A 25,595-nucleotide genomic window follows, 5' to 3' on the forward strand; every position below is an offset into this window, starting at 1 on the left:
AGAATGGCTGTTGCTTTTATGTAGTTAGGTAGTGAGATGTCCCACCCCTTGCCTCCTGTATCTTATATGTAATACTTCTTTGCCATTTTATTTTCTAGTCTCTACTGCATTCATTGATGCAGGGAAATGCAATGTTTGTAAATCATTAAATAATATTTGTGGTTCATTTGATTAAGCACACATTGTTTCTTCTTTCATATATATGATTTATAGTTATTTTTAACTATTCCAGTTGTGCTCTTGTGAGTTACTGTTCTGACACATTATGCGTACTGTAGCATAAATAAGGCTGTAGCGTAGCTATTTGTAGTTGAATTGTCCCAGAGTGTTTAGGATGTGTAGAATAACCAGATTATTTGTCCAGCCAGTTTTAGATGGTTGTTAATTTACATGGTAAAATGGAAAATATCTGAAGGTGTCTCTAATTCATAAGGCCGTTTTTCAGAGGTGGCCAATACTGTGATCAGTGTTTTACTGCGATTTCTTATTTGTAAAAGAAAGGAAACATGTCCAAAGTCGCCCAACAGGTCAGTGCTTGCGATCGAAACTGAACATACCTCTGTAGTTTTCTTTTCACTAAATAATTCTTAACACTAGTGACTGAACTATCCTAGGTTGAGTTCAGTAGTCTTTGCTTATATAAACATCTCTGTTGAGAAATACAGAATTGAATCACTCTGTGTCTTGAACACTTATGTGTTTCCTTCCCTCTTGCTGTAGCGCAAGAGTGTCACAATGGGAGTTGGGGAAAGCATAAGCTTTCTGATACACAGGAAATTATAACTTTTCAAAAGAGATGAGTTTTTATTTGAGAGAGTGGGGGAAGAAATTTAAGATTTTCTAGAGGAAAATGAAAAAGTCTTCTAGAATTCAAAGCTTAATTCTTGTGTTTTATTTCCTCCTCATTTGTGATGAAATGGATCTAACTGGGAGATTAGTCCTCTCTGGAGGACTTCCTTGGAGTCAGTGTTTTTATTTATTGGAACCTTTTCCAACCATTTGTCATTCTGCTTTTAATCATCTTTACTTTTTTTTTGGGTAGGGATGCCCTTGTCTTCTGTAGCTAGGGTGTGTCATTCGCTTTTGTAAATGACTTAATACTCATTGCATTATTCTGTATCACCTTTTCTATGCATCCTAGCCTCCTGCTTTTTTTTTTTTATTTTGTTTTTAACTGAAACTGTACTGAGAAAACTATTGATGTGTCCCCAGGGAATCATTTCCTCTTAATTCTAAACCTGTTGGAGGTTATGAGAAGTTTAAAGAAATTGCTTCTGTTCTACTTGATGATTGAATTGAAGAACATGATGGAAAGATGAACAAGTTCTGCCCAAATATGCTGGGATGCTCCTTCTAGTAGTTTTCCAGCTTCAAACAGGAATATAAAGAGACAACATGCAAATTGATAACCTTAAGATGCTGGCAGCTCAGCTCAAATTGTTGATTTAATGGAGCACTGAAATTAAAGAACAATAAAGTGGCCTGAGAAGCCAGTCAGATGCTCATGTTGAAGTTTATTTTTTTTTTTTTTTTTTGCTATTCTCTAGGGCTGCTTTGTTTTTAAACCAAGTCCCAAGAAGAGAAGAGTGTCTCAGAAAAAAGGTTGGTGCATTTTAAATATGATTCTATGGATGAGAAGGGTTAATCCTGGAAAGATCACCACGTCTGATTGAGTTCTGTCATAGCTGCATGAGGATTTCTATTGCACCTTGATGTTGATATTGCTGAAAACTCATTTCTTCGGAGGAATGACAGCAAGTTACTAGCTAGTATAAATTATTTTCATCTCCAGCAATCAATTGTATAGCTATCTTTTCTCTTTGCAATTTTTTTTTACAAGAGAACTGCTTTCCATGCTACCGTAAATTGTTTACTGACTCATGAACTATTTATCTGAAGAGTCTGAATGAGCCACTTTGAAACTATAGGAGTCAGAAATTATATGCCATTCATAAGTCTCATTGTAGTCTGGGTAGTTTGCTTAAGTTTCTTGAGGGAAAGAAGAAAGAAAAGTCATTTGTGAAGATCCCATGGTTTCTGTCCACTAGTATTAGTTATATGTATTTTCTCCAGCCTGTATGCTGTGTGTACAGATCTCTTGTCATTTGAGGAAGACTGAACAGGGCTGGCTCTTATTGGAGCTACAAATAGTGCTGCTTAAATAGTTGCTCTTTGAGACTCGGTTAAGAAACTTACTGTTCTTATTACCAGCTTAAACTTTTTTTGGCATCACCAGAGTTGTCAAAAAGGTGTGATAATTTGTGTTTTAAAAGTGGAGGGGAAAGTAATAAGGGCAAATTTTTGTGGAAATCACCACAGGCTGCTTTGTTGCCAGAGGGACTTACTGTAACACCTGCTTTAAAATTAATCCCAAATTATTTTTTTTTTCTGTGAGAGCTGGCACATCTGTAGTTCAGGGAATGAAAGGCAGGAAAATAGAATCCAGCTGTTCTGGTTTTGTTAGTGAGGCGGGGCATAAGGTGGTAGCTTCTGTAGGAAACTGCTAGAAGTTGCTCCCCTTTGTTCAGGGGACTCGGCCGGGCCTAGGGCGGACCCGCTGCTGGCCAAGGCCGAGCCGATTGGTAGCAGAATGTCCTGTGATAATGCCTCTGCGATAACGTATTTAAGTAGGGGAAAACAGAAAAAAAGGAGAGAAGATGTGAAGAAGCTGAGTGGGGGGCAGAGAGGGGGAGGCGTGAGCCTTGTGGGCCTTGCAGGCCTCACCCTCTGGCCTCCCGCCGGGCAGCTGACTGGGCCCAACTCGGCCCGGCCCAGCTGCAAGAAGTGGAGAGGAGATGAGAAGTGAACAAGATGTAAAAAGGATCCTGAGAGGCGTCTGCCACCCTGTTGTAAGGAACGGCTGTAGACACCAAGGTCAGTGAAGAAGGAGGGGGAGGAGTAACGCGGCTCCTGGCCAAGATTCCCCTGCAGCCCGTGGTGAAGACCATGGTGGAGCAGATTGTGCCCCTGCAGCCCATGGAGGTCCACGGAGTGCCAGAGATCCACCTGCAGCCCATGGAGGACCCCATGCCGGAGCAGGTGGAGACCTGAAGGAGGCTGTGGCCCGTGGAGAGCTCGCTGGGACAGCTGTTCTAGAGGGACTGCACCCCGTGGAAGAGATGACCCACGCCGGAGCAGTTTCATGAAGGACTGTGGCCTGTGGGAGGGACCCCACACTGGAGCAGAGGAGGAATGTGAGGAGTTCTTCCCCTGACCATGAAGCAGCGGTGTAAAATAACGCGTGATGAACTGACCGCGACCCCCATTCCCTTTTCCCCCCCTGTGCCGCTCGGGAGGGGAGGTAGTAAAGATAATGTTAAGCCTGGGAAGAGGGAGGGTTGGGGGGAGGTTATCTTGTTCCCTGTCTCATTCTCCTGCTAATTTTAGAAATAAATGAGTGTTTTTCCCCAAGTCAAGTCTGTTTTGCCCATAACGGTAACTTTAAGGATTTCTCCCCATCCTTATCTCAAACCTTGAGCTGTTTTCCTTATATCATCTCCTCCTATTCTCTCGGAGGGTGGGGGGAGCAAGAGAGAGACTGCGTAGTCTGGTCCCAATCGGGGCTGAACTATGACACCAGCCTGTCATTCCAAGACATTGCAAGGTAAATAAATCAACAACCAAGACCTATGCACTTAAATCACATTGAAATTTTACCCCTTACTGGATATTATCTTTTCATTTTTGCAAGATTAGTAATGCTTGGATAAATCCTACTAGACGTGTTGTTCTAGTTAGCAAATGCTTTGAGACTGGAAAAATAAATCTGACTGACCTACCCCTAAAGAGAGGCAGAGGTGAGATAGTTTGTCTGCTCGCAGCAGTTGGTTAGAATGATGTTCTAAATAAACAGTACTTTGATGTACATCTTTCCAGTTTGGTAGCCCAAATCTGTCAAGTGTGAAGTTTCAGCTGTGAAAGATGCCTCTTGTTCATCATTTACAGAGCAGTTTTGGCTGGTTTTAGTACTTTGAGAGATTTTATATGCTCATCAATTGGTTCTTTTCTAAAGATCAGACCACTGCTGCTGCTCGTTTGAATGGTCACCAAAGGGACATTAATGGCTAGCAAATTATTTTTTTTTTTATATGCATACCTTCAGAAAAAAAATCAATTGTTATGTTTAATGTTGCCTTGTAGCAACAGTTAACAGGCTGTTTACTTAACCTTCAGTCCTTGTGTTTTTCCAGGTGGTGTTAGTGAAGCCTTAAAGCTACACTAGGCCTGCTAAATGTATGTTGGGAGTAGAAGGGTGGTTCCAAGCCTGTACACTTTTTTTTTCCTTTTTTTTTTTTTTTTTTTTTTTTTTTAAATAAGGGAAATGTAGACTCTGTGAATATGGGAAGAAAAACAACAAGAAAGATCTCACTCAGTTATACTGATTTCTGTTCAGTCTCCCCTTTTACTCCCAGCTCTGTCTTTCCTTCTTATTGGAAGCTGGTGGAGAGTTTCTGTACTCACATCTGTGAGGCAAAGCGGTACCTGGGAAGCCAGATGTATTCAGAAAATGTGCCAAGACACTGTTTTACCAGAAAGGATCTGATTCTCCTGTTTCATAAAGAGCATGTAGAGAAGTGAAGGCCAGTTTAGAGATGAGCCAAAAATGTAGGCTTGGTTTGCCCTTAAAAAATTTGCTGACATAGTTGTGCTGGTTAAATGTATTTTTTTAAAAATAAATAAATCTGTATTTCATGTAACCCGACAGTCCTTTCCCAGTATACCTTATTATTTTCAGGAAATTGATGTTAGCTGCCTCTTCCCTGGGGAACAGAAAGGATTTGCACATACCTATTCTTGCAAGGCTTTATGGGTCATATCGGACTCTAATAGTAAAGGGGGATTGAATATTTGATAGGTGAAAGAGACTCACAAAATGTTCTGAAGCAAGGGAAAGATTTTAAAAATGTTTATTGTATTTTAATAATAAAGGGTGTTTGCTCCGGTTTAGTCTTTAGCTCACCTGTGACTTGAGATGGAAGCCAGTTCTTTACCTTTTGCCTGCATACTTGGGTAACAGATTCTGCATGTTCCCTCACCTATTCTACCAGATACCAGCAGTTAATTAATTGGTTAAGAGACAAGTCATATCCCTCAGATATATACCTGTATTAAGATTTTGTTTCAGTCAAGTACTTTGTTTTCTTCTCAACAAAAAATAATTTGTTTTAATAATCTTATTTGTGTTTGCCTTTGCTTTCTGTCTTTCTAGCTAGAGGTTTCAGAGAAGGAAACAATGCTTCAGAGGATACTGAGTTGCGCTTTGCTACTTGTCAGTCTTTATGGAACCAGATCAAACTGGAAACAGAGGTGAGTCTTGCACCTAGTACTGGAGGAGTGTTTTGCTTTAGTAACTATGCTACTTGCTTCTTTGTTTACGTAGATCGTATTTTTTACATGCTTAAAAGGGCAATTAATTAAAGCAATGAAAGGGCCAGAAATATTGACTGAGACTGAAATCCCTGTCCAGAATTTAAAATATTAATAACCGATCCATCAATTACACATTACTTCTAGCCACAGAACTGCATGCTTTTGATGCTTCCTGCTCCTAAGCTTCTTTTCATACTAGTTGTCCTTTTTGTTAATTCCTGGCATACTGCTGTTTTCTACCTTTAATGCAGTTATGTGCTTGCCAGCTCTCTGAGGATTTTAGGTTGCTCTTGACCCCTATATTACAGAGTTCCTAGCAGCCTAAGATTCACAGTGGATTTATGTGAATACAACTGCATGGGTGTCAAATACTGAACGACACAGCTGCGAGCATAGTCTATTGAATTAGTACGGACAGTGTCCATGGGGTTGTCTGGTGGGGATGGGAGTTAATTTCATACTGAACTGTGGCCTTCTAATTGTTGTGTGTTAGATGGTATGCTGTTGTTGTGTCCCTATAGCCAGCTGGCTTGTATTGTGGTATGAATAATTCCTCCTGTACAGCAGGGATTTCCTCTGCTATTCAGTGTCAAGGATTCTGGGCAAGTATTCCATATTCCTCTGCCTGTTGTTGGACTCTAGACATCATGAGAATTTTTTTTCCACAGGTTGGTTTGGGATGTACAGTAGAAGCCAGCTGGATGTAGCTTACAATCTGGACCCTTGGGCTAAACTCTTAAATTCCTCTAATTCTATTCCTACTATTCCGTGATCCAGGTCACTTTGACTAGTCAGCACCCTTTTCAAACCTAACTACCCAGGCTGAGCAAAGCAGCGCGCTACGTTGTGATGCTGATTATAGAGAACACACAGAAGTTTGTGGAGGTGTATTTGGTATCTTCCTGCCAACTGCTTCAGCTTGATGGGTTAACTATTGGCAGTAATGTTGGCAGCTGCACCAGGAACTGCCTTGGCAGCTGCACAGTGGACTACAGGGAAGATGACATTCTGTAGCTTTTTCTGAAAGACTTCTTGGATCTTGTTTCTTTGGCACGTTGTCAAGGCTTTTGAGACAATGCTTCTACATCGCCCACAGTGGCTGCAAGATTTTCAGGTTGAAGAAGTGTTGGTTTTTTTTTTTTTTTTTCCTACCTAGTGCTCTGCAAGAATTTCTCGCAGAGCAGCAGGCATAGCCCACAATAACGAAAGCCTCCATTAACCAGTTGGAAACACAGAACCATTGCCCTCTGGAAAATGATCATTCTTTCCTGTTTTAAATTTCCTACCCTTGTTTTCCTTGAGACTGCTAGGAGTTTGCCAAATACTTTCTCTGTTCTACCTTCTCCTGATGGAAAACAGTTCATCCTACACATTGATACGGGCTTTGCCTTAGAGTTTGATTTGCCCAGGGACAGATTACCTGCAGTTACTTTGCTGCTATACATAGAATTTTCTTTATCCAGCTTCTGGGGTATCTCTGATATTTTTTCTACTGAGTTTTGGATTAACATCCTTTTATCACACTTTTGGCAGACTTGGAGGTGATAATTGTTCCTACATATAAAATTGTGTGATAATTCAGGTTAGAAGGGACCTTAGAAAATCTAGTCTGAACTCCTGCTCAAAGCAGCATCATCTGTCTGGTCAGACCAGGTAGGTGAGAGCTTTCTTCAATCAGGATTTTATTTCTTATTGTTCTGGTTTTGTTTAGTGAGGGGGGCCCAAGGTGGTAGCTTCTGTAGGAAACTGCTAGAAGTCGCTCCCCTTTGTTCAGTGGACTCGGCCGGGCCTAGGGCGGACCCGCTGCTGGCCAAGGCAGAGCCGACTGGTAGCAGAATGTCCTGTGATAACACCTCTGCGATAACGTATTTAAGAAGGGGAAAACAGGAAAAGAAGAACGGAGAAGAAGATGTAAAGCAGCTGAGCAGGGGCAGAGAGGGGGAGGCGCGAACCTTGTGGGCCTTGCAGGCCTCACCCTCTGGCCTCCCGCTGGGCAGCTGACTGGGCCCAACTCGGCCCAGCCTGTCCTCAAGAAGTGGAGAGAAGATGAGATGTGAATGAGATGTAAAAAGGATCCTGAGAGGCGTCTGCCAGCCTGTTGTGAGGAACGGCTGCAGACGCCAAGGTCAGTGAAGCAGGAGGGGGAGGAGTAACGCGGCTCCTGGCCAAGGTTCCCCTGCAGCCCATGGTGAAGACCATGGTGGAGCAGGTTGTGCCCCTGCAGCCCATGGAGGTCCATGGAGGGGCAAAGATTCACCTGCAGCCCATGGAGGACCCCACGCCGGGGCAGGTGGAGGCCTGAAAGTGGCTGTGGCCCGTGGAGAGCCCGCTGGGACAGCTGTTCTGGAGGGACTGCACCCTGTGGAAGAGATGACCCACGCCGGAGCAGTTTCACGAAGGACTGTGGCCCGTGGGAGGGACCCCACACTGGAGCAGAGGAGGAATGCGAGGAGTTCTTCCCCCGACGACGAAGTAGCAGCGTAAAACAACGCATGATGAACTGACCGCATCCCCAATTCCCTCTTCCCCCCTGTGCCGCTCGGGAGGGAAGGTAGTAGAGATAATGTTAAGCCTGGGAAGAGGGAGGGTTGGGGGGAAATTATCTTGTTCCCTGTCTCATTCTCCTGCTAGTTTTAGAAGTAAATGAATAGTTTTCCCCAAGTCGAGTCTGTTTTGCCCATGACAGTAACTTTAAGGATTTCTTCCTGTCCTTATCTCAAACCTCGAGCCGTTTTTCCTTAATATCATCTCCCCCTATTCTCTCGGAGGGTGGGGGGAGCGAGAGACAGACTGCGTAGCCTGGTCCCGGTTGGGGCTGAACTACGACACTTATATACTTTCAAACCCTGATGTAGTAAACCTGATCCATGGTGGAATACTTGGAAAGTGCACGGCTGGTTTGGACTTTTATTGTAGGGGTTCTGTTAGTGTGCTAAGGGAGCCTAGCAGGATGTTCTCCAAAGTTTTTGCCAGGGTACTGCTACCTGACAGTTGTTGGCAGGCCATGTGCTGGTGTTTTCCCAGTTCTCTGGTACCTACTTGAGGTGTTGAAGAGTCTGGTCTCCAAACACTTGATTGTGGAGCACTCCTGGCCTTTTTATGTCCATCATAAGCTGTGCTGCAATTGTGGCAGCACAATCTGTTGTCTGGTGATCACATCCTTTCAGGCTTCTCAACATGAAAAGCTGGCGAAAGTAGTAAAGGAGCTGTCCTTGATTTTTGGAAGGTGGATTTTGGACCTTTTTTGTTTCAGTATTGCAAAGTATCCCAGTTTGACCCCTGCTGTCAGCAGTGGCCTTGCAAATGTTCTTATTATGATACATCTCATCAAGGGCTTTCAGAAACATTCCCTTCCTGTAAAGTGAGGAATTTGAGGAATTCCAGTTATACTATCAAGATCCAGGTTAGAAACAAAAAACCTAAGTGTAATATGGTAATTTTACCTCAAATGTGCAGATGATGGTTTTCAGACTACACAACGTAATCATGACCAAACCTAGTGACGGCAGCAGGGACTGAACTTCCCGTTCACACAACTTTTCCAGAGTAAGCAGCATCATGCAAGTAAATTAGTTGGTTATTTGAGATGCAGAGCAGCCTAGCATACTTTCTGGAACACTACCAAAGTACTGCTAGTAACAAAGTTGTTTTGACAGCAAAAGACTGATGGATTTTAGGAGAGCTAAGTAAATGTGTAGTGCTATGGCAGACTGAATTCCATTTTCACAAGTGTGCTCTGGAAGAAAGAATATATACTGTAACCATGCAAAGTAAGGATTCAAGTTCTTGTTAAGGCATCTTAGTGAAAATGTGTACAATAATTGTACAATAATGATCAGAAGAAGCTCACATCTGATGGATTCTGAAGCAGAAACTCAGAGGATTGTTATGGGACATACGGTAATAGAGGAGCTGTTATGATGCTGTTATAAAGCTGATGGCACTAACTCTTCTTTTTAAAATTCCATGTTACAGTTTCTTTTGAGTTGCCATAGAATTTATCAAGTGGGAGCTCAGAGGTGCACAATAAACATCAGAAATGCCAGAAGAGTATTTTTTTAATAAAGAGAGAATGAAAAGAGTAAGATTACTTTGTGTACAGTTTTCAGTTGAGGAGAGCAACTGGAACTCTTCTATGTGATGGAAATGAAGCCCAGGTTTTTGAGCAGGCATCATATGCAGTCTCCTGGAGATGTGACCTTAACTCCTTTGATAGCTGCCTCATCAATGCTGCTAGAGACAGCCTTTGTATCTTTGTTTAAAATCAAATTCACTGCTCTGTGTGTCACTTCTTGTTTCTAATAAATCTCGATTATTATTTTATTGGGGCCAGGGGTTTAATCTTGTTTCTAATATCTATATTCTAGAGTGTATGTTGATATAGTGAACTTCAGAGTACAGGTTTTTTGTCTGTTCTAGCAGAAGGCATATTTTGGATTAGAGACATTGTCAAAGGTACCTACATAATAAAAGAAATACAAAATCTTGCCACTATGTATGCGCCTTTAAAAGTTTTATCTCCCCCTACTTTCTCTCAGCTTTTCATATATTCCTGTGTATAGATATTCTTGTACGAAAATCATCGTGAAGGGCAAAAGACAGTGTTGCAAATATGGCAGTCATGTGGTTTGATATTTTTCTCTATAAAGCATACTTAGTGTTTTCCTTTATTATTAGGCTTTTTTCTTTCATCCTGAATTAGATTTGGAGGAGCTGAATGTTTGCTCTCATACAGGTTTCTCAGAAAAATGTTTTACAGGTGTTTTGTAAGCCAAGAGAGAATAATAGGAATTTTCATGAACATTCTTCCAGAAACTGATTAAATTTTTTTATTCCTCCTATGTCACTTACAGTTTGTCAGTATCTTTTTTTTTTTTTTTTCTCCTCCTTTAAAGCCTGTGGTGTGACAACACAGTTAAACTCACTTGCTTTTCAAGTTTTTGTTTAGGTGTTTGGCTGGAAGTTCTGAGATGGGAAATGTTTGTATTTGCCACGTGAATAAATTAGCATGTTTATAGTTCACAGGGAAATGTAATGTTACTTAAAATTTTACCCTGGAGTTTTAAGGATGAAAAATTGTGCAGGAAAGGGATAGGAAAAGGAAGATACTCTGGTGTTTCACATTTGTATAAATAAAATCTCTCTGTGTTTATTTTCAGCAAATACAGGAAAACTTGAATAAGCAGTTATTTGACAACCTAATAAGTTTTTTGAGGCGATCTCATTCTGAATTCCAAGAGAAAACAACAGAATGGACTTACCAGATGAAGTCCAGAGAAATCCCTACTGCAGCTCTTGTCTTGGGTAATTTTTTAAAGATATATTTTATTATGTACATCTGTTTAAAACTGACAAAAAGATCAAAGAAATATATAATGCTGACTTCCAAGAATTACTTTGAGCAGTATCAGCTTCAGAAATGTTAACAGAAGAGATTGTGCTGGGAGAAGGAAGCAGGATAAAACTTCCTTTTCTTTTGTCTGTATGCATAGTAGTGCAGTAAGGTAGCACCTTCCCTAAAGGTCTGTCTTGGGCAGCTGGTATTGATTTGATTCTTTTTTTTTTTTTTTTTTTTTTTTTTTTCCCTGATGCACTGGGGATGCTTTGATTCTGCTCTGTTTGCTGCCAGTGTGCTCGGTGATTTCTATGACGAACCATGGAATTACACAGCTTCTGTATTTCTGATATGTTCTTGCAGTGCATCTTTACATGTAGGAAATGTGGGAAAGCAGTGTCGTTATCTCAGAAAAGGAGCGGAGGATAAAGAAAATAGCTTATGATCTTATTACTGAAGTTAGTGAAGTTCAGAAGTCTTTTTTTTTTTTTTTTTTTTTTTTCTCCCCCTTTCTTTCTTTCCCCACTGCAACATTTTAGGGAACCTAAAATCAAGCCTGTGTTTCAAATTTACCATGCAAACACTAACAAAGCCTGGAAGGTAGTGTACTGTTGTAGGTAGTAGAAAGTGAGAAGTTCCTGCTCTGAATATTTCTGCAGAAGAAGTGTGAATTGCCTTCTGGAGGGGCTTGTTCTTTTTTTGGTTGACTAAGTATGTTAACAAAGGCAGTAAATATTGAGTAGTTCATAGTGAATTCATACTAACTCATAGTAATTTTCCTCCTTACATAAGCCACGTGAGGATCCAGGTCTCAGGTGTATGCACTGCTCTCCTTCTGGAGAAGGTGAATTTCATTTTCTCGCCTGCAGGCTTTAGATGACTGTGGATGGCTTCTGAGGGTATGAGTAGGAGGGAAGTTAGAAAACCAGTCCTTATCCTTGCACATTTGCACCCTTCAGAAATCTTTCTTTATAAAAACTCCAAAACATAAACTATATGAGAGGTCTTTGCAGTGATTCCCTGTTCCTTTTAATCAGCTAGTATTAGCATATATGTCTCATCTTGTGCTAGTTTTTCATCTTTCCTCATGATGTGATGTTTTTAATTCCTTCCTTGAATATATGAGGCATCTTCTACTTTTTATCTGCTGTTCAGTTTATTATTCAGTCACTGTGGTCACAAATCACAGGAAAAATGCCCTTAGAAATTTGTCTGCCTTCTAGGTGTAAATGTTACGGATCATGACTTGACTTTCAGAAGTCTCTCAGAAGTCCTTCAGAATAACTTTACTCCGTATATAGCCTTGCTGGAAGCCAAAGATTGCCCAGGTAAATACTGCAATAGTTTTGCTGCTTCTTCTGAATAGGGTGTCAATTAACTAGAAATTCTGGCTTTTTCCCCCAAATCAAGAATAATGGGATGCAGGGATCTTGAAGACCTTCTAAAGATTTGCTCCATCCCGTGTTGACATAGCAGTAACGCCTATTGTATTTTAAGAGGTATCCAGTTCTGTTTAAAACAATGAAGACTGAAATACTGCTTAGTGGTAATGTAAATGTCAGGAGCATGCTGCTTAGTGTATTGAGTGTTGATATTGTAGGATGACTTTTTCTCTTGATTAGTTGGATAGTGTGTGTATGCGTTCCAGTTTTTACATGCTTAGAGTCACGTTTTTACAGTGAGCAAACTGGTCAAATAAAATTTTGTCACACTCTCCTTACTCTTTTTTTATTTTTTGAGTAAAAAGACTAAAATCACTTATGGCAGCATCCTGCAATCTATGAATTGGCTGCCTTGTTTATTTTTAGGTCACTCTAATAGCATGTGGCTGGAGTTCAGGAAAGGTACAGAGCGAACATCTTAATCTGTGTTGTTGCTATCTAGGCAAATTAATACAATGATTTTTATTGCATTAACAGTATGCATATCGTAAATACTTTCAAGTTTTCTGGAGCATTAGGTGTGCATTCTGGAGAGAGAAGGAGAATAATTAGAAAAGTGAAAAATAATAAGTGATAACTTGGGGTAATTTTTTAGAATATTGAGTTGGAGAAGTACTACCAAATAACCAAATGTCTTTACTGTGTGTCTAAAAATGTTTTGTGAAGGCATAAAAAATCTGATGCAGAAGCTGATGAGGCAGCTGATGGACTGCTATGTAGATGTGGACTCATTGGAAGATGAGGACTACGTGCAGGTTTCCCAGAATAGAATACGTTGTTCAATGACTTCTATTATCAACTGGTATGAGAGTGTAACAAAGGTATGATTTTTTTTGTTGTTGTTGTTATCACCAGTTTATAAAAATGCTTGACCTTTTAAAAAAGAAATTGAATAACTCAAATTTCTATGCCGTAGTGAGAAAATGCCAAAGATTATATTTTCATTTAATACTAAGAAATAACTGAGATTGGGGTGATTTGAATCTAAATCTGTAACATATATAATAAATGTGGAGTTAGTTTCTGGTGAGGTATGAATGTCAGAAGTCTGAAAAACAAGCAAAAAATACTGTTTTATCATATGTTTAATTGGGAACTAGAAGCTTAAAATGCAGTATTAACTTCATGCCAGATGCTTTCCTCCCAGGAGTGCTGAGATGTTTTGTATATTAAAACAACACTTAAGGAAGAGCAGCCATCCAGGGGAAAGGCACCGTATTAGTGCCAATGCCTCATTGTGTCATCTGCAGCCCATTGACAAGCAGTGAGAAAATAACTTCTGAAATGTTTTTCTATCTTTGTATTTAATAAAGCTAGTGAAGTTTTAAGTTTTGTTTCTGTCACAAACGAAAGTTAGAACTGATTTTTACGATCAGTTACTCATCAAAGCAGTGTGTTTAAACAAAAGTTTAATGGGTATATGCTCTTTTTATTACTGGATAAAGATACAGGAAATGGGTAATGTCTGTGTACAGAACTCAAATCTTCTCCCTCAATCTCTACATAATTTCACCAGTTTTGTCCCTCAGAGCTATTCTTGTCTTTGTTGGCATGTAGGTTTTTAAAATTTGTTTATTCTTTCTACTTCCTGCTGTGCCAAACAGAAGGAAGAAAAATTGCAATTCTAGGTGCTAATAATAAATACAACTGTAGCAAAAAGTCAGTCATGTCACTTTAGAGCGTTATAATATCGTAGATGTGATTCAATCTTTTTGTTTTCCTGTCTTCTGTTTGTTAATGCGTAACAAACGGCTTTGAAGAAAACAGATTCTGAAACTCCGAGCAAAAAAAGAACTTCCTCTTCTAGACACTGTCAGTCTCCTCCAGTTGTAGTTATATTCAAAGACATGGAAAGTTTCACTGCAAAAGTACTTCAGGACTTCATAGTCATCAGCGGGTAACGTGAACTGAAGTTTAGTTCTTCCATTCCTTTACTCATTTTCTATTTGTGGCTGTTTTGAAGTGTAACAATGAAGCCAGTGGAGAATTGGAATCAGTGATGCTGCTTCATTGCAGCAGTGATTGAGCAAAAACCTATTTGCTAGGTTTTGGGGATTAATTATCTTAAAGCTAACTTGTGACTCTTAACCAGAGTACCTGAGGGCTGGGTTGGGATACTGGGTGGCAGATTTAATTCTTTACGTAAGAGGATTTATTGGTACTAGTTGTTACAGAATTTGTGATTGTGAGACTGATTTTTTAACATGCCTGGATATTTCTTCTGTAAACTTTTAAAATTGTTTTCAGAGTTTGGTTTTTTTTTTTTTTGGTGACTACAGATGTAATGCTGCTTAAAGGTCACTAGCTTACTAATAAGAGTATGTAAAACTTAGCCAGAAAATTTCTCAAGTGTTGGCCAGGATCTGTAATGAGTAGCTGACTACTTTGGGTGCTCCTGTGCTTCTGTCCTTCCTTAACTGGTCTTCCTTAATACTGTCTCATGCGTTCTAATGAAAAATCCATGCTGTTCTTCAAAAAGAGCATCTTACACTTAGTCCCCAGGTTGAAACTACAATTGCAGTTATACAATTGCAGTTATACAATTAGTTCAGCTGCAGCGTGCACACTTGACATTACTTCTAAGAAAGGCTAGGCAATTTCACTTGCTGAGACACCCACAATAAAAATATTTTTCTACTTCAGATCTGGCAGATGGGTTCTCTGGGTAACATTTCAACAAGTAAAATCAGAAATGCACAATTATCTGGAAATAATTAGGGTGTAAGGCAGGGGAAAATTGTTTTAATTGTTTTTTAAGTGTTGTGTTTTATTTTGCTTTTTGTGGCAAAGATAAATACATAATTATGAGCATGTGGAACACAGATGAAGGTCTGTTAGTCTACTATTGGCAAATACACTTTTCTTAATAGACTGCCTGTCTCTTCAGAAAAAAAGGTTTAGGGGACTCAAATGATCTTATAACTGAAGATTGCATTGATTAAAATAAAGTAGAAGATGAGTCAAATAGAAGCTTGGCAGAGTTGCATAATACTTCAAAATATATCTTTGGGATAGTTGTAGAGATTGGGTTTATTCTTTCCATTTCAGTCTTAAAACATGTTTAATAATAAGGATGAAGTGGGTAAATGTGAGAGATTCTGATTTACTAATCACAAGTGTCGTGGTTTTGTTTAGTGAGGGGGGGCCTAAGCTGGTAGCTTCTGTAGGAAACTGCTAGAAGTCGCTCCCCTTTGTTCAGTGGACTCGGCCGGGCCTAGGGCGGACCTGCTGCTGGCCAAGGCCAAGCCGATTGGTAGCAGAATGTCCCGTGATAACGCCTCTGCGATAACGTATTTAAGAAGGGGAAAACAAAAAAAAAAAAAAAAGAGGAGAGAAGATGTGAAGAAGCTGAGCAGGGGCAGAGGCACAGAGGGGGAGGCGCAGGCCTCATGGGCCTTGCAGGCCTCACCCTCTGGCCTCTCGCCAGGCAGCTGACTGGGCCCGACTCAGTCCAGCCCAGCTGCAAGAAGTGGAGAGGAAATGAGAAGTGAATAAGATGTAAAAAAGATCCTGAGAGACATCTACCAGCCTGTTGTGAGGAACGGCTGCAAACACCAAGGTCAGTTCAGAAGGAGGGGGAGGAGTAATGCGGCTCCTGGCCAAGATTCCCCTGCAGCCCGTGGTGACGACCATGGTGGAGCAGGTTGTCCCCCTGCAGCCCATGGAGGTCCACGGAGGAGCAGAGATCCACTTGGAGCCCGTGAAGGACCCCATACCGGGGGAGATGGATGCCTGAAGGCAGCTGTGGCCCGTGGAGAGCCCGCTGGGACAGCTGTTCTGAAGGGACTGCACCCTGTGGAAGAGATGACCCACGCCGAAGCAGTTCCACGAAGGACTGTGGCGTAGGGGTGGGACCCCACAACGGAGCAGGGGAGGAATGTGAGGAGTTCTTCCCCCAACCATGAAGTAGCGGCATGAAACAACATGTGATGAACTGAGCGCAACCCCCATTCCCTCTTCCCCCCTGTGCCGCTCGGGAGGGGAAGGTAGTAGAGATAATGTTAAGCTTGGGAAGAGGGAGGGGTGGATGGAGGTTATCTTGTTCTCTGTCTCATTATCCTGCTGTTTGTAGTAATAAATGAATAGTTTTCCCCAAGTCGAGTCTGTTTTGCCCATGACGGTAACTTTAAGGATTTCTCCCTGTCCTTATCTCAAACCTCGAGCCGTTTTTCCTTATATTTTCTCTCCCTGTTCTCTCGGAGGGTGGGGGGAGTGAGAGAGAGACTGCGTAGTCTGGTCCGATCGGGGCTGAACTACGACAACAAGGTTCAGCTTCTCTCTCATAACTCTTTTAGGTTATCAACAGTGGACAGTAATATCTGAAGTATATTGTTTTTATGTTTAAGTCTCTAGCAATGACTTTTGAGGACTTAGAGAAATGAAATAGTTGTGGGATAACAATTTAAACACAAAGGTCAAAAAGTTGCTGTGGTGAAAACAGAAGAAAGGAATAAATTGTCCATTTTAACCTAGAAGGTATTTAAGATAGCAGAACTTCTGTCTCCTCAAAGCTAATTAAAAATGGAAAATAATGATGAAATAATACAAAATACAGTGTTTTCAGTATAATTTATATGCTGTTCACAGGGAACACAGCATTCAGTCCTGGTTATCAGTTTTCAAAGCGTATACTTTAAAAATTATCTGAAGAGGAAGATAGAATCTAGAGAAGTTGCATTTTTTTTTTCCTAAGTATAATTGGAATATACAGCATTAGAGGGGTTTCATATTTATTTTAAATTTATTGAATGGTGGAAAAAAAAGTAAAATTCCTTGAGACTGTTAGCTCTTTAATTATCTCTTCTTATTTTTTTCCTTTATTTACTTGGAAAAAAAAAAAATCATAAGATTCAGTTCTCTGAATGTAAGTTTTTGGGAAGATAGGACCAGTACAGTACTGTAACTGAGAAGATGCTTTTCGTGGCATTTCCTGAAATTTGAATCCTAAAATACAATTTAATTTGCTTTTCTACTTTAGGGCTTTAAATAGCTTCCTTTCTTTTTCATTTTACTCCACAGCAAAACTCTTTTGGTTTACTGGCAATAAATATCTTAATTTACCCCATCTGCTCTGCGCTGTAGTAAGAACATAAAGCATTTGTTTAATGATTTTCTATAATGTAACTGTTATGTTTTTTCTCCCTTCCTCCGTGATCTAGTCAGCATATCCATGAATTACCTCTAGTATTGATTTTTGGAATCGCTACATCTCCAATGATTATCCACAGCTTACTTCCTCACTCTGTTTCCTCTCTGCTGTGCATAGAGCTTTTCCAGTCCGTCTCCTGTAAAGAGCACCTATCTACTATAATTGACAAGGTAATTTCTAAATAGGAGGAGTGTGTGTGTGTATTCAAGCACAATGTATGTGTGCAGCCTTTAAAAGTAGGTTTGTCTGAAGCTCTTGAAAAGGAATCTGTTCCTGAGAGCGGTGGATTTTGAATATTTGTACTCATAGCTGTGGAGCAGCTTAATACAAGGAGCTTCTTTGTCCCATTGAGACACATTCACACATCTGCATTCATCTTTAATTTGCATTGACATCTGTGCATACTTACTTGGGCAATTACACTTTGACATTCCTACCTCTTCATTAAAGTAGTGCTTTGATTTAAGTTTTACTTTGTTCCAGAAAAAGATAGCTTTAAACATTAAAAATTCAGTTCAGTCTGAATTTTGCTGCGTGTCAAAAATTAGCAGTTATGCAAATGGTCAAGCCATGTAGACGCTGTGCCTATGCAATTCTTGGTACACTGCTTTGTGCAGATATCCAAAATCACTGTTACACATGCTGAAAGTGATGGTAGCCCTGGTTGTTACAGCAATCTGTCCTGTTGTTTGGAATTTTACAAATAAATACAAAAATAGTGTTAAGCAAAACTAACTCCAGACACTGCCTGTTAATAAAAGGTACTTACAAAAATGTGGTGAAATAATAAACTGAAAATCAATCTTCGCATGGATATTTTAGTAGAAATATTGTTTTTAGAAGTTGGCAGTATATTCAGTATCTCATGTTAACACATACTGAGAGCTGTATCAAATTGTATATATAAATTTTACTCAGTTTGATTTATGAAAGAATTTCTACTTATGGCTACTTTTCCTTTTTGTCTCCCTTAGCTGCTTCTGACAACCCAGTTTCCCTTTAAACTGGGTGAGAAAGTTCTGCAGGTTCTCATCAACATATTCTTGTACCATGATTTTTCTGTCCAGAATTTTATCAAAGGATTTCAGGTAGGCAATGCTAACAAGAACTCAAATTATGGTTGTGAAAACAAAGGCTAAATACTAGGCACTGAAAGATTTCTTAGGTCCTAGAAATGCTGTCACTGAATTGGATGAAAAACTGTCCTTTGGAAACAGTTTGGATCTGTGAACAGGTGGGTGTTTTAAAGTTAAAACCTTAACTGCTAAGGTTTTAAGGGAAAACTCATAGGATAGATATGAAGAAGCATGTAAAAACTTCCTCTGCCACAAAAACCTGTATTTAAAGGTTACGTTTAAAAAGGTAACCTGCCTTAGTGGGTAGAAAGCCCTGTATTTTGCTATAGATTAACTTGTAGCTTCTAACGCTCCTGGCAGAACTCTCCAGCTCTGATCCTTGGTACCAGGTCCCTGTACTCTGATGTGAGTAGGCTGCAGCAATGTCTCTTCCCCACTTGCACTCTTCTGGCACAGTTTCTGGATGCACAGTTCTTACCTTTTCAGGGAAACAGGGTCATTTACATTGTGCCTTGGAGTAGGTGGTGCTTGTGCTCCAAGCAGATGTGCATGGGAGTTACGTTTACCCTCTCAGGAGACAAAGTGGAAGACTTCAAGGTTTCCAGAAATAGTCTATACAGAGCATGATAGTTATATTTTTATTGACTTATACAGATCTTCATATCTAGATGTATTTCTGCATCTGAGACTCCTTGCAGCTTTTGTGGATTGTGGACAGGAGTTCTCCAAAGAATCTGTGTTCCCCGTAATCTATTATGATGCAGGATTGTGAAAATGTTTCTTTCTTGTCTGGTTTCATGAGTGAACCTGTTAGTAAAACATGCCCTTTTACTGTCATATACCTTTACAGTGTCTCAGATTCTTTGGTATCTAAGATTCAATGATTACATGTGGCCAGGAGAAATACCCTGGCTGTAGTACCTCTTCCTGCAGACAGACCTGCGTGGGCTTTCATAGGTTTCAACTCCTCTTATTTGAAAGAGTCACTGGGAGCTAATGATTCCCCATTGGCCTGATACGAAAATACAAGTCCTAGCCCTGGCAGCAAATGGCTGTGTCCTTGTGCCTTGAAAGTGTTCAAGGATGAAGCAATTTCAGATCAGATTTCCTAAGTGATAGATGCAAGGGATCACCATCATCTCATTATATCTAAGAGTGATGTGAACTTTTCTGGCAGGAAGTGCCTTTCCTTTTTAAAAGTTTTTAGTGAGGTGGTTTGGCTTTTTCGTTTGGTTTTAACAATAGATGTGATGAGTATATTCTGCAAGGCCCTGATGCTACAAACATTTAGTGCAGCTGAAATCAGTGATAAATGGTGTTTGTATGTATGCATAGTGAGAGCTTAGCAGTGTATTTTTGTGTACATGAAACAAATTGAAATTAGGATATGTGATAAGTTTACTTGTGTACAGTAGTTACTTTTCATATCTTTAAATATACTCATTGTTATTTGTGAGCATTGGAGCTGAATGTGTAACCTAAATAATGCAGTAATACACATGAATGGAGAATATTTGACAGGCTATAGTTGTCGTTATGTAAGAGGGGGGAAGGATGAGATACTGAATATGAATAGCGCATACAGCAAAAAAGGTAATTATGTGACTGTATTTAAAACAGAATCATCAGTGTCCTGTAGTGACTTATGGAATATTCATGAACTATAATGGATTTTGTTTTTAAAGGAATAGCATTACTATGATTGTAGTATATGCACTGTAGTAATAGGAAAGCATTAAATGGTAGAGATAGCAGGGAGAATGAATTTTATTAACACAACTGGTTCTTGCTTTGCTTTTCAGCTCTGTGTTGTGGAGCACTTCTATTCCCAGCCTCTTAGTGTACTGTGTTGCCAGCTGTCTGAGGCTAAGAAGAGAGTAAATTCTTTGTCACATGTACAGTGTGAAAACGTTCGAAGATTGCCTTCTTTTAGAAGGTAAAAGGGGAAATAAATTTTTGGACAATCTTATATTTAGTCAGTTTTTAAAAAGGTAAAAGGAATCTGTGAAAAACGTAGATCACTGGTGCATATGTTTCTATAGCAAAAGTAAATCAATCAAAAGGACAACAGTTCTAAATCATTTCAGGAAGCCTTAATCTTCTGGTCTAGAGAGTACATACAGCTTCTGTGATGAGTAATCACTTGAACTTTCTTTTTCTCTTGTTCTTCATGCAAAAACAAACTGTTTTGAGAAATAACCATAAATCACTTTTGAACTTGTTAAGCTGACTTGGAGCAGAATCTCTAGGATTTTGGACTGCCTTTCACCTTGCTGGATTTCACTGTGCCTTTCTGAATCTTTCCAAAGAAATCCTTACAGTGGCATAAACTTTTTGAAATTTTGAATTCTATAATCTTTAGTAGTACTTTACAGTATCATTTTTATATTCTTGTTTTTTCTTGCTATCAGGTATGTGGAAAGTCAAGTATCAGAGAAACAGATTGCACTGCTGACAGAAGATAACTTCTTAAAGGTAAAATTTCAGAATATCTTTGGAGAGGAGAAGTCACTTTCCCTATATATTAGTTTGTGGAGCATAATAAAATACAAGACTAATATGTATAGTTCTGTTTAACATCTTTCATATGGTACATACTGTGCTTCATGTCCAGTAATGGAGAATTAGGATTGGCAGGTCAAAATTCCAGATCTCTAGGATTGCCAGGTACACTTTTATAAAAATCTGCACAACTTTTCTTACATCAACTTTTAGCTGTATCTAGAAATATAACTGGTCAAAAAGAAGGTTACAAGGTTTATTTATGGCCTCATCTTTTAATGCTTACTCAGGCTGACTTTCTTGGAAAGTCAGTGGAGTGTTTGAGTAAGTAATCTTGGAGGTTATTTCATAAGCTCTTAATCCTCTGTACTCTCTGTAGTTTCAAACTGAACTCAGCAGGGCAGTCTGGATCCCAAGGCACACATTCATACTCGATGTCATACAGGATTAAAACTTTAATTTATGTTACATGTTTACCTGAAGGTTTGTCAAGTCGTTGAAGTCAGGCTACTACTATTGTGAGTGCTTTAGGAATTCACCAACAAAGATCTGTTGGTTATTTTCACCAGCTGAACCACCCCTGATGGAAGCATCACTCAGGGTAAAGGGTTTTTTCTAACTCTTCACCTCAAGTATAGCTAACCTGCCAGGCAAATGGTGCTACTAGAGACAAAGAAAGTAATTTATCCTAGTAGAGCTTCCTGGTCTGTAAGGACTTTTCAGCTGTGAAGAACAATGGTAAGAGCTGAAAGAGAGATTGGTAGCAGGCAAGTTTGCAAGTGCAGGGCAATTATCATAGTCAAGGCGAGACATGATTTATACATGATTTTATGACCCACAGTCTTGAGTGGCAAAAATACCTTAAGCTACTGCTGTTCCCTTGCTGTTTATTCACACTTCAGCAGGTGTGCCAGCACAACTGCTTGTGTTGCTGTGTGATTAATGTAATCAGAGAAACAATACAATTAAAGTAACCTGACAAAAAAAAGAAAGAAAACACCAGGACATGGGAATTTTTTTTGCTAAGTTGTTTCTGCAGAATTATTTCCCCAGTGCAGTTCACTCTGCAGGTGCATAAATGGTTCTGCTGAAACAATAGGAGAAGGGAAGGAGTGGGAATGAGCAGCTGAGACTCTTGTTTCTTTGTTTAAAGTTTAAAGACCATGTAATGGGCTGCTACTTTGAAAGCTGAGTATTCATCAACTTAAAACTCTGTATGTTTTAAACTTTGTATGTTTAATGATATAGCCCTTATTTCACAAGCTTCACCCTGTAAGTTTGGGAAAGAAGCCAGAATTCTTGTGCTTATGTGCATATGGTGCTTCTGACAAATTTTAATTGAACACACTTGTTCTAATCTCCACAATAGAGGTAGGACTATTGTTGCCTTGCCAGGCTGGCAGTGTAGTCTGCTTGAGGAGAAAAGGCTCTGTTGCTGCATTAGTGAGGTGATGTTTATTCTATATGTCATACTAATCTACAGTATCATTCCAGACTTGGGAAAACATTTTCAAAGTCACTATGGTACTACTTCATATAAATTCACTGTTCAGGTCCAGGTAAACTTGCTGTTCAAGCTTACAGCTAAGCTTGCAGTACCCTTTGTCAGCTGCAATTTATATTCTATATTGTTAACCACTTTTTTTAATAACTATGAGAAGAGTTCCAGTTATTTAGAATAAAGAACTGTTTTAAAAGCAATTTTACATCCTAATTACTTACAACCCGGTCTGAAAGTTTTCATGGCAAATTTCGGTTGAAATTATGTAAATGTGGCAATCTGTATTTATGGAAATAACGTTGCATAGTCTTCTAATAATGTTTTCACACTCTTCTAGAACAGAATACACATTTTCACTCTGTTATTTGGCAAAATACATAGTTCTACTGCATTGCAATTTATGTATATTAACTACATTAGTTGAGCTGGGAAATAAGATGAGGGAAATACAGATGCCATAATGCTGTGTATATGGGGGGAAAAGATTGATGTAACAGCATTAAAGATAACTTGTTTTCTTTTCTCAACTTTTTTTTTTTATGGTGGGATTTTTTTTTTTTTATCCTTCTTATAATTAAAATACAAACTTGTGAGTGTCTACCCTAAGGTCTTGGAAGTAATTTAAACAATTGTTATATCAGTGACCCTTAAATTTTAATAGATAAAAAATTTATTGGGAGAAGTGTCTTTAATGTTTTTAATCATCTCAAACTTTTTTAATATCAAAAAGCTCTTTGCAGCACTAAGTGTCTTTGTTACTTGCAGTCTTTGCAGTATGATACTTAATCTTTCCACATGTCAGTACTCCTTATATTGTGTGCAGATAAGGTTTTGCCTTTTTTTTTTTCAGTCTGTAATAACCTTTGTTTCAGTTTAATTCAGAGAACTTTAGTGGCTTGCTTTATTTTTCCATTTGGAATAGTTTGCTCAGAGTCGAGCAAAATGTCAATAAAATATGTAGAGAATCCTGTGTTTTTTTCCTCTCTGTCTTTGACTGAAGATAGCGAGAGAAGATCTTCTGATTCACAAACTTAAACGTAATGAGTGCAAAGTACTTTAATACAGGTACCAGAAATTTTTGAGTGGTGTTTTCCAGAAGTTTTATACATGCTTCTATGGGAGGCCAGTGATAATGAGATGCCATCCATTAAATTCAGTAGCAACAGTTAATAATTTGTTTTTCCTAATACCTGATTTTTTTTTTCTGCAGTTCTCAATCTGTAAATAATCAGAAATCAAATTAAGAGCACATAGGAGCAGCAACTGCATATTTATTTATTTTCTGTGAACTGGTGTTTTTATGTATACCTAGGTAATAAAAACAGCAGCCAATGATAATGTTAAACAGATTTTAAAACGGATTTGTAACATAAAAATGCAAATAATCAGAATTTGAGTAAAAGTAACCATATCATTTCTCATTGCCTATAAAAGGTATAGTGTATAGTCTCATTTTTTCGATGTGACATAACAAATCTAAAGCCTAAATAGAGTTGAAAATGGTAAAATAGTAATGTTAATCAGTAACAATTCTCCAGTGAGATGGAGGAAGAAAGTAAAGCTAACAATATGTAATGTGATTGCAGTGAACTGTTCAAATACACTTTTTTTACACGATCTTATTTTAACACTGGTGATTTAAATCATAGCACACCACAATGTCAAAACTTCAGAGTCATTTTAAGTACTTTGTAAGAGTTTTTAATAAATGGATGTCAGAATGACTTACGAAACAATTATTCTGTCACTGTAGGAAGTAATACAGAAGTTGCTGGAGGACTTGCATGTTTACAATGAAAATTATGTGTCAGTTCTGAGATGCCTTCATGCTTTCACGTCTTCTCTTCCAAAGTATCCTTTGGGCAAGCAGGTGACGTACTGTTATTCCATTTCAGTAAAACATGGGGGATTTTTGTTTCAGAGTATGACATATGAATAAGTATTTCTTCTTTTTCTTTGTATGCTATTGTGCTGCTTTGCCCTCTACTTCTTAAAATGGAGACAGATGTCATCTTGCTATGGGCAGAGGGCAACAGCACGTGGTTTCTTTAGTGGTGTGCATGATCTCCTGTCAGTCAATGAGGAGGAATTTCCAGGAGGAGGCAGATGCACAGACGAGCAAAAGAATCCGTACATTGACTTTCCCACATCTGGGGTTATCTGTATGCATTGCAGACAGTGTGTACTCTTGTACCGCCAAATTCAGATGAAGAGACTAAGTTTTAACAACCTTCTGTACAGAATAAAATGTTAGTAAAGGAACAGTGATAATTGCTCTTAACAGCCGCATTGCTCTAAGGTCATTAAATCCCCCTTCTTGTGCTAAGCAATTTCTTCTTCCACTAGAAAAGCAATATATTCTGTGCATGTGCACTTGTCTGTCAGTTCTCAATGTATTCCATGCTATTACTAGAATCTGTCCCTAACTACAAAATAAACATAAACTGTTCCAGTATTTGAGTATTTTAGCTGGAGCATTTGATAGGAGTTCCTCTGTTCTCTGCAGTTGTCTTCATCTGAACGTTAGTTGTTTGAAACCTGGTACAGAGCAACACTTAGACTCCAGCAACGTACTAAATGCTCTCATTTCTTTTGCAATCATTCTGCATCTCTGGGAAATAAGCTCCAAAGGAATTATGTATTACATTGAAAAGCTTGTTGTAAGAGTTCTGTGTTGCTTTGTTTGTAAAACACTTTATCCTTTCTTCACCTTCTGCACAACAGATCAGGGAGCTGCACTGTGCATGTTTGGAAAACCGAGTGTGGGAGACAGAGGAGTATGAGTCATCTCTTCAGCTAGTAAGGTGATTTTTTTTCTGTTTTGTTTTAATACCACTGTACACATGGAGAATATCAGTCATCTGATATTCTGGAACTTAAAGCTGAGGGTATTACCTGTTCACAGCTAGTTGTAGGATTGTTTGCAAGTATAACTGACTGCTGTTTTCATTTTGTCTTTCTGTTGTTTTCCGTGAAACTCAACCAAGTTCTAATATCTCTTACATCCCGAGTAATTATGCTGGAACCACTGAGATTACTGTGTGTGAATGAGAACATCAGTTGGACTTTGTCTTTCAAAGTATGACTGTATTAGATATTATCAACCAAATTATTAGTTTTAGTTGGCCTGAATTGTAATCAGTTGTGAAAATGAGGATATGTTCCAAATGAGTATCTGCGGTCTTTCTTATTTTATTTTACAGCTTTCCCCTGCCTCCTT

The 25,595-nt window shown here is 39.0% G+C and overlaps 1 protein-coding gene across 4 annotated transcripts in view; it reads left to right on the top strand.

The window, feature by feature from the left end:
- ORC3 (origin recognition complex subunit 3) overlaps positions 1-25,595 on the top strand; it is a 41,575-nt gene that overhangs the window by 1,628 nt on the left and 14,352 nt on the right. For 2 of the 4 annotated variants that reach the window (XM_086744209.1, XM_086744210.1), the window contains exons 2-14: positions 1,548-1,602; positions 5,210-5,307; positions 10,530-10,674; positions 11,929-12,033; positions 12,814-12,968; positions 13,908-14,044; positions 17,307-17,466; positions 18,271-18,384; positions 18,462-18,530; positions 20,175-20,308; positions 20,784-20,847; positions 24,129-24,245; positions 25,100-25,179. In XM_086744209.1, the coding sequence (XP_086600335.1) occupies positions 1,548-1,602; positions 5,210-5,307; positions 10,530-10,674; positions 11,929-12,033; positions 12,814-12,968; positions 13,908-14,044; positions 17,307-17,466; positions 18,271-18,384; positions 18,462-18,530; positions 20,175-20,308; positions 20,784-20,847; positions 24,129-24,245; positions 25,100-25,179 (1,433 nt within the window). The remainder of the gene's footprint in view (positions 1-1,547; positions 1,603-5,209; positions 5,308-10,529; positions 10,675-11,928; positions 12,034-12,813; positions 12,969-13,907; positions 14,045-17,306; positions 17,467-18,270; positions 18,385-18,461; positions 18,531-20,174; positions 20,309-20,783; positions 20,848-24,128; positions 24,246-25,099; positions 25,180-25,595) is intronic. The other 2 variants (XM_086744211.1, XM_086744212.1) reach the window with 1 other exon arrangement.

This window comes from Chlamydotis macqueenii, chromosome 3, assembly GCF_036417535.1.
Source record: "Chlamydotis macqueenii isolate bChlMac1 chromosome 3, bChlMac1.mat, whole genome shotgun sequence".
Taxonomy (NCBI): domain Eukaryota; kingdom Metazoa; phylum Chordata; class Aves; order Otidiformes; family Otididae; genus Chlamydotis; species Chlamydotis macqueenii.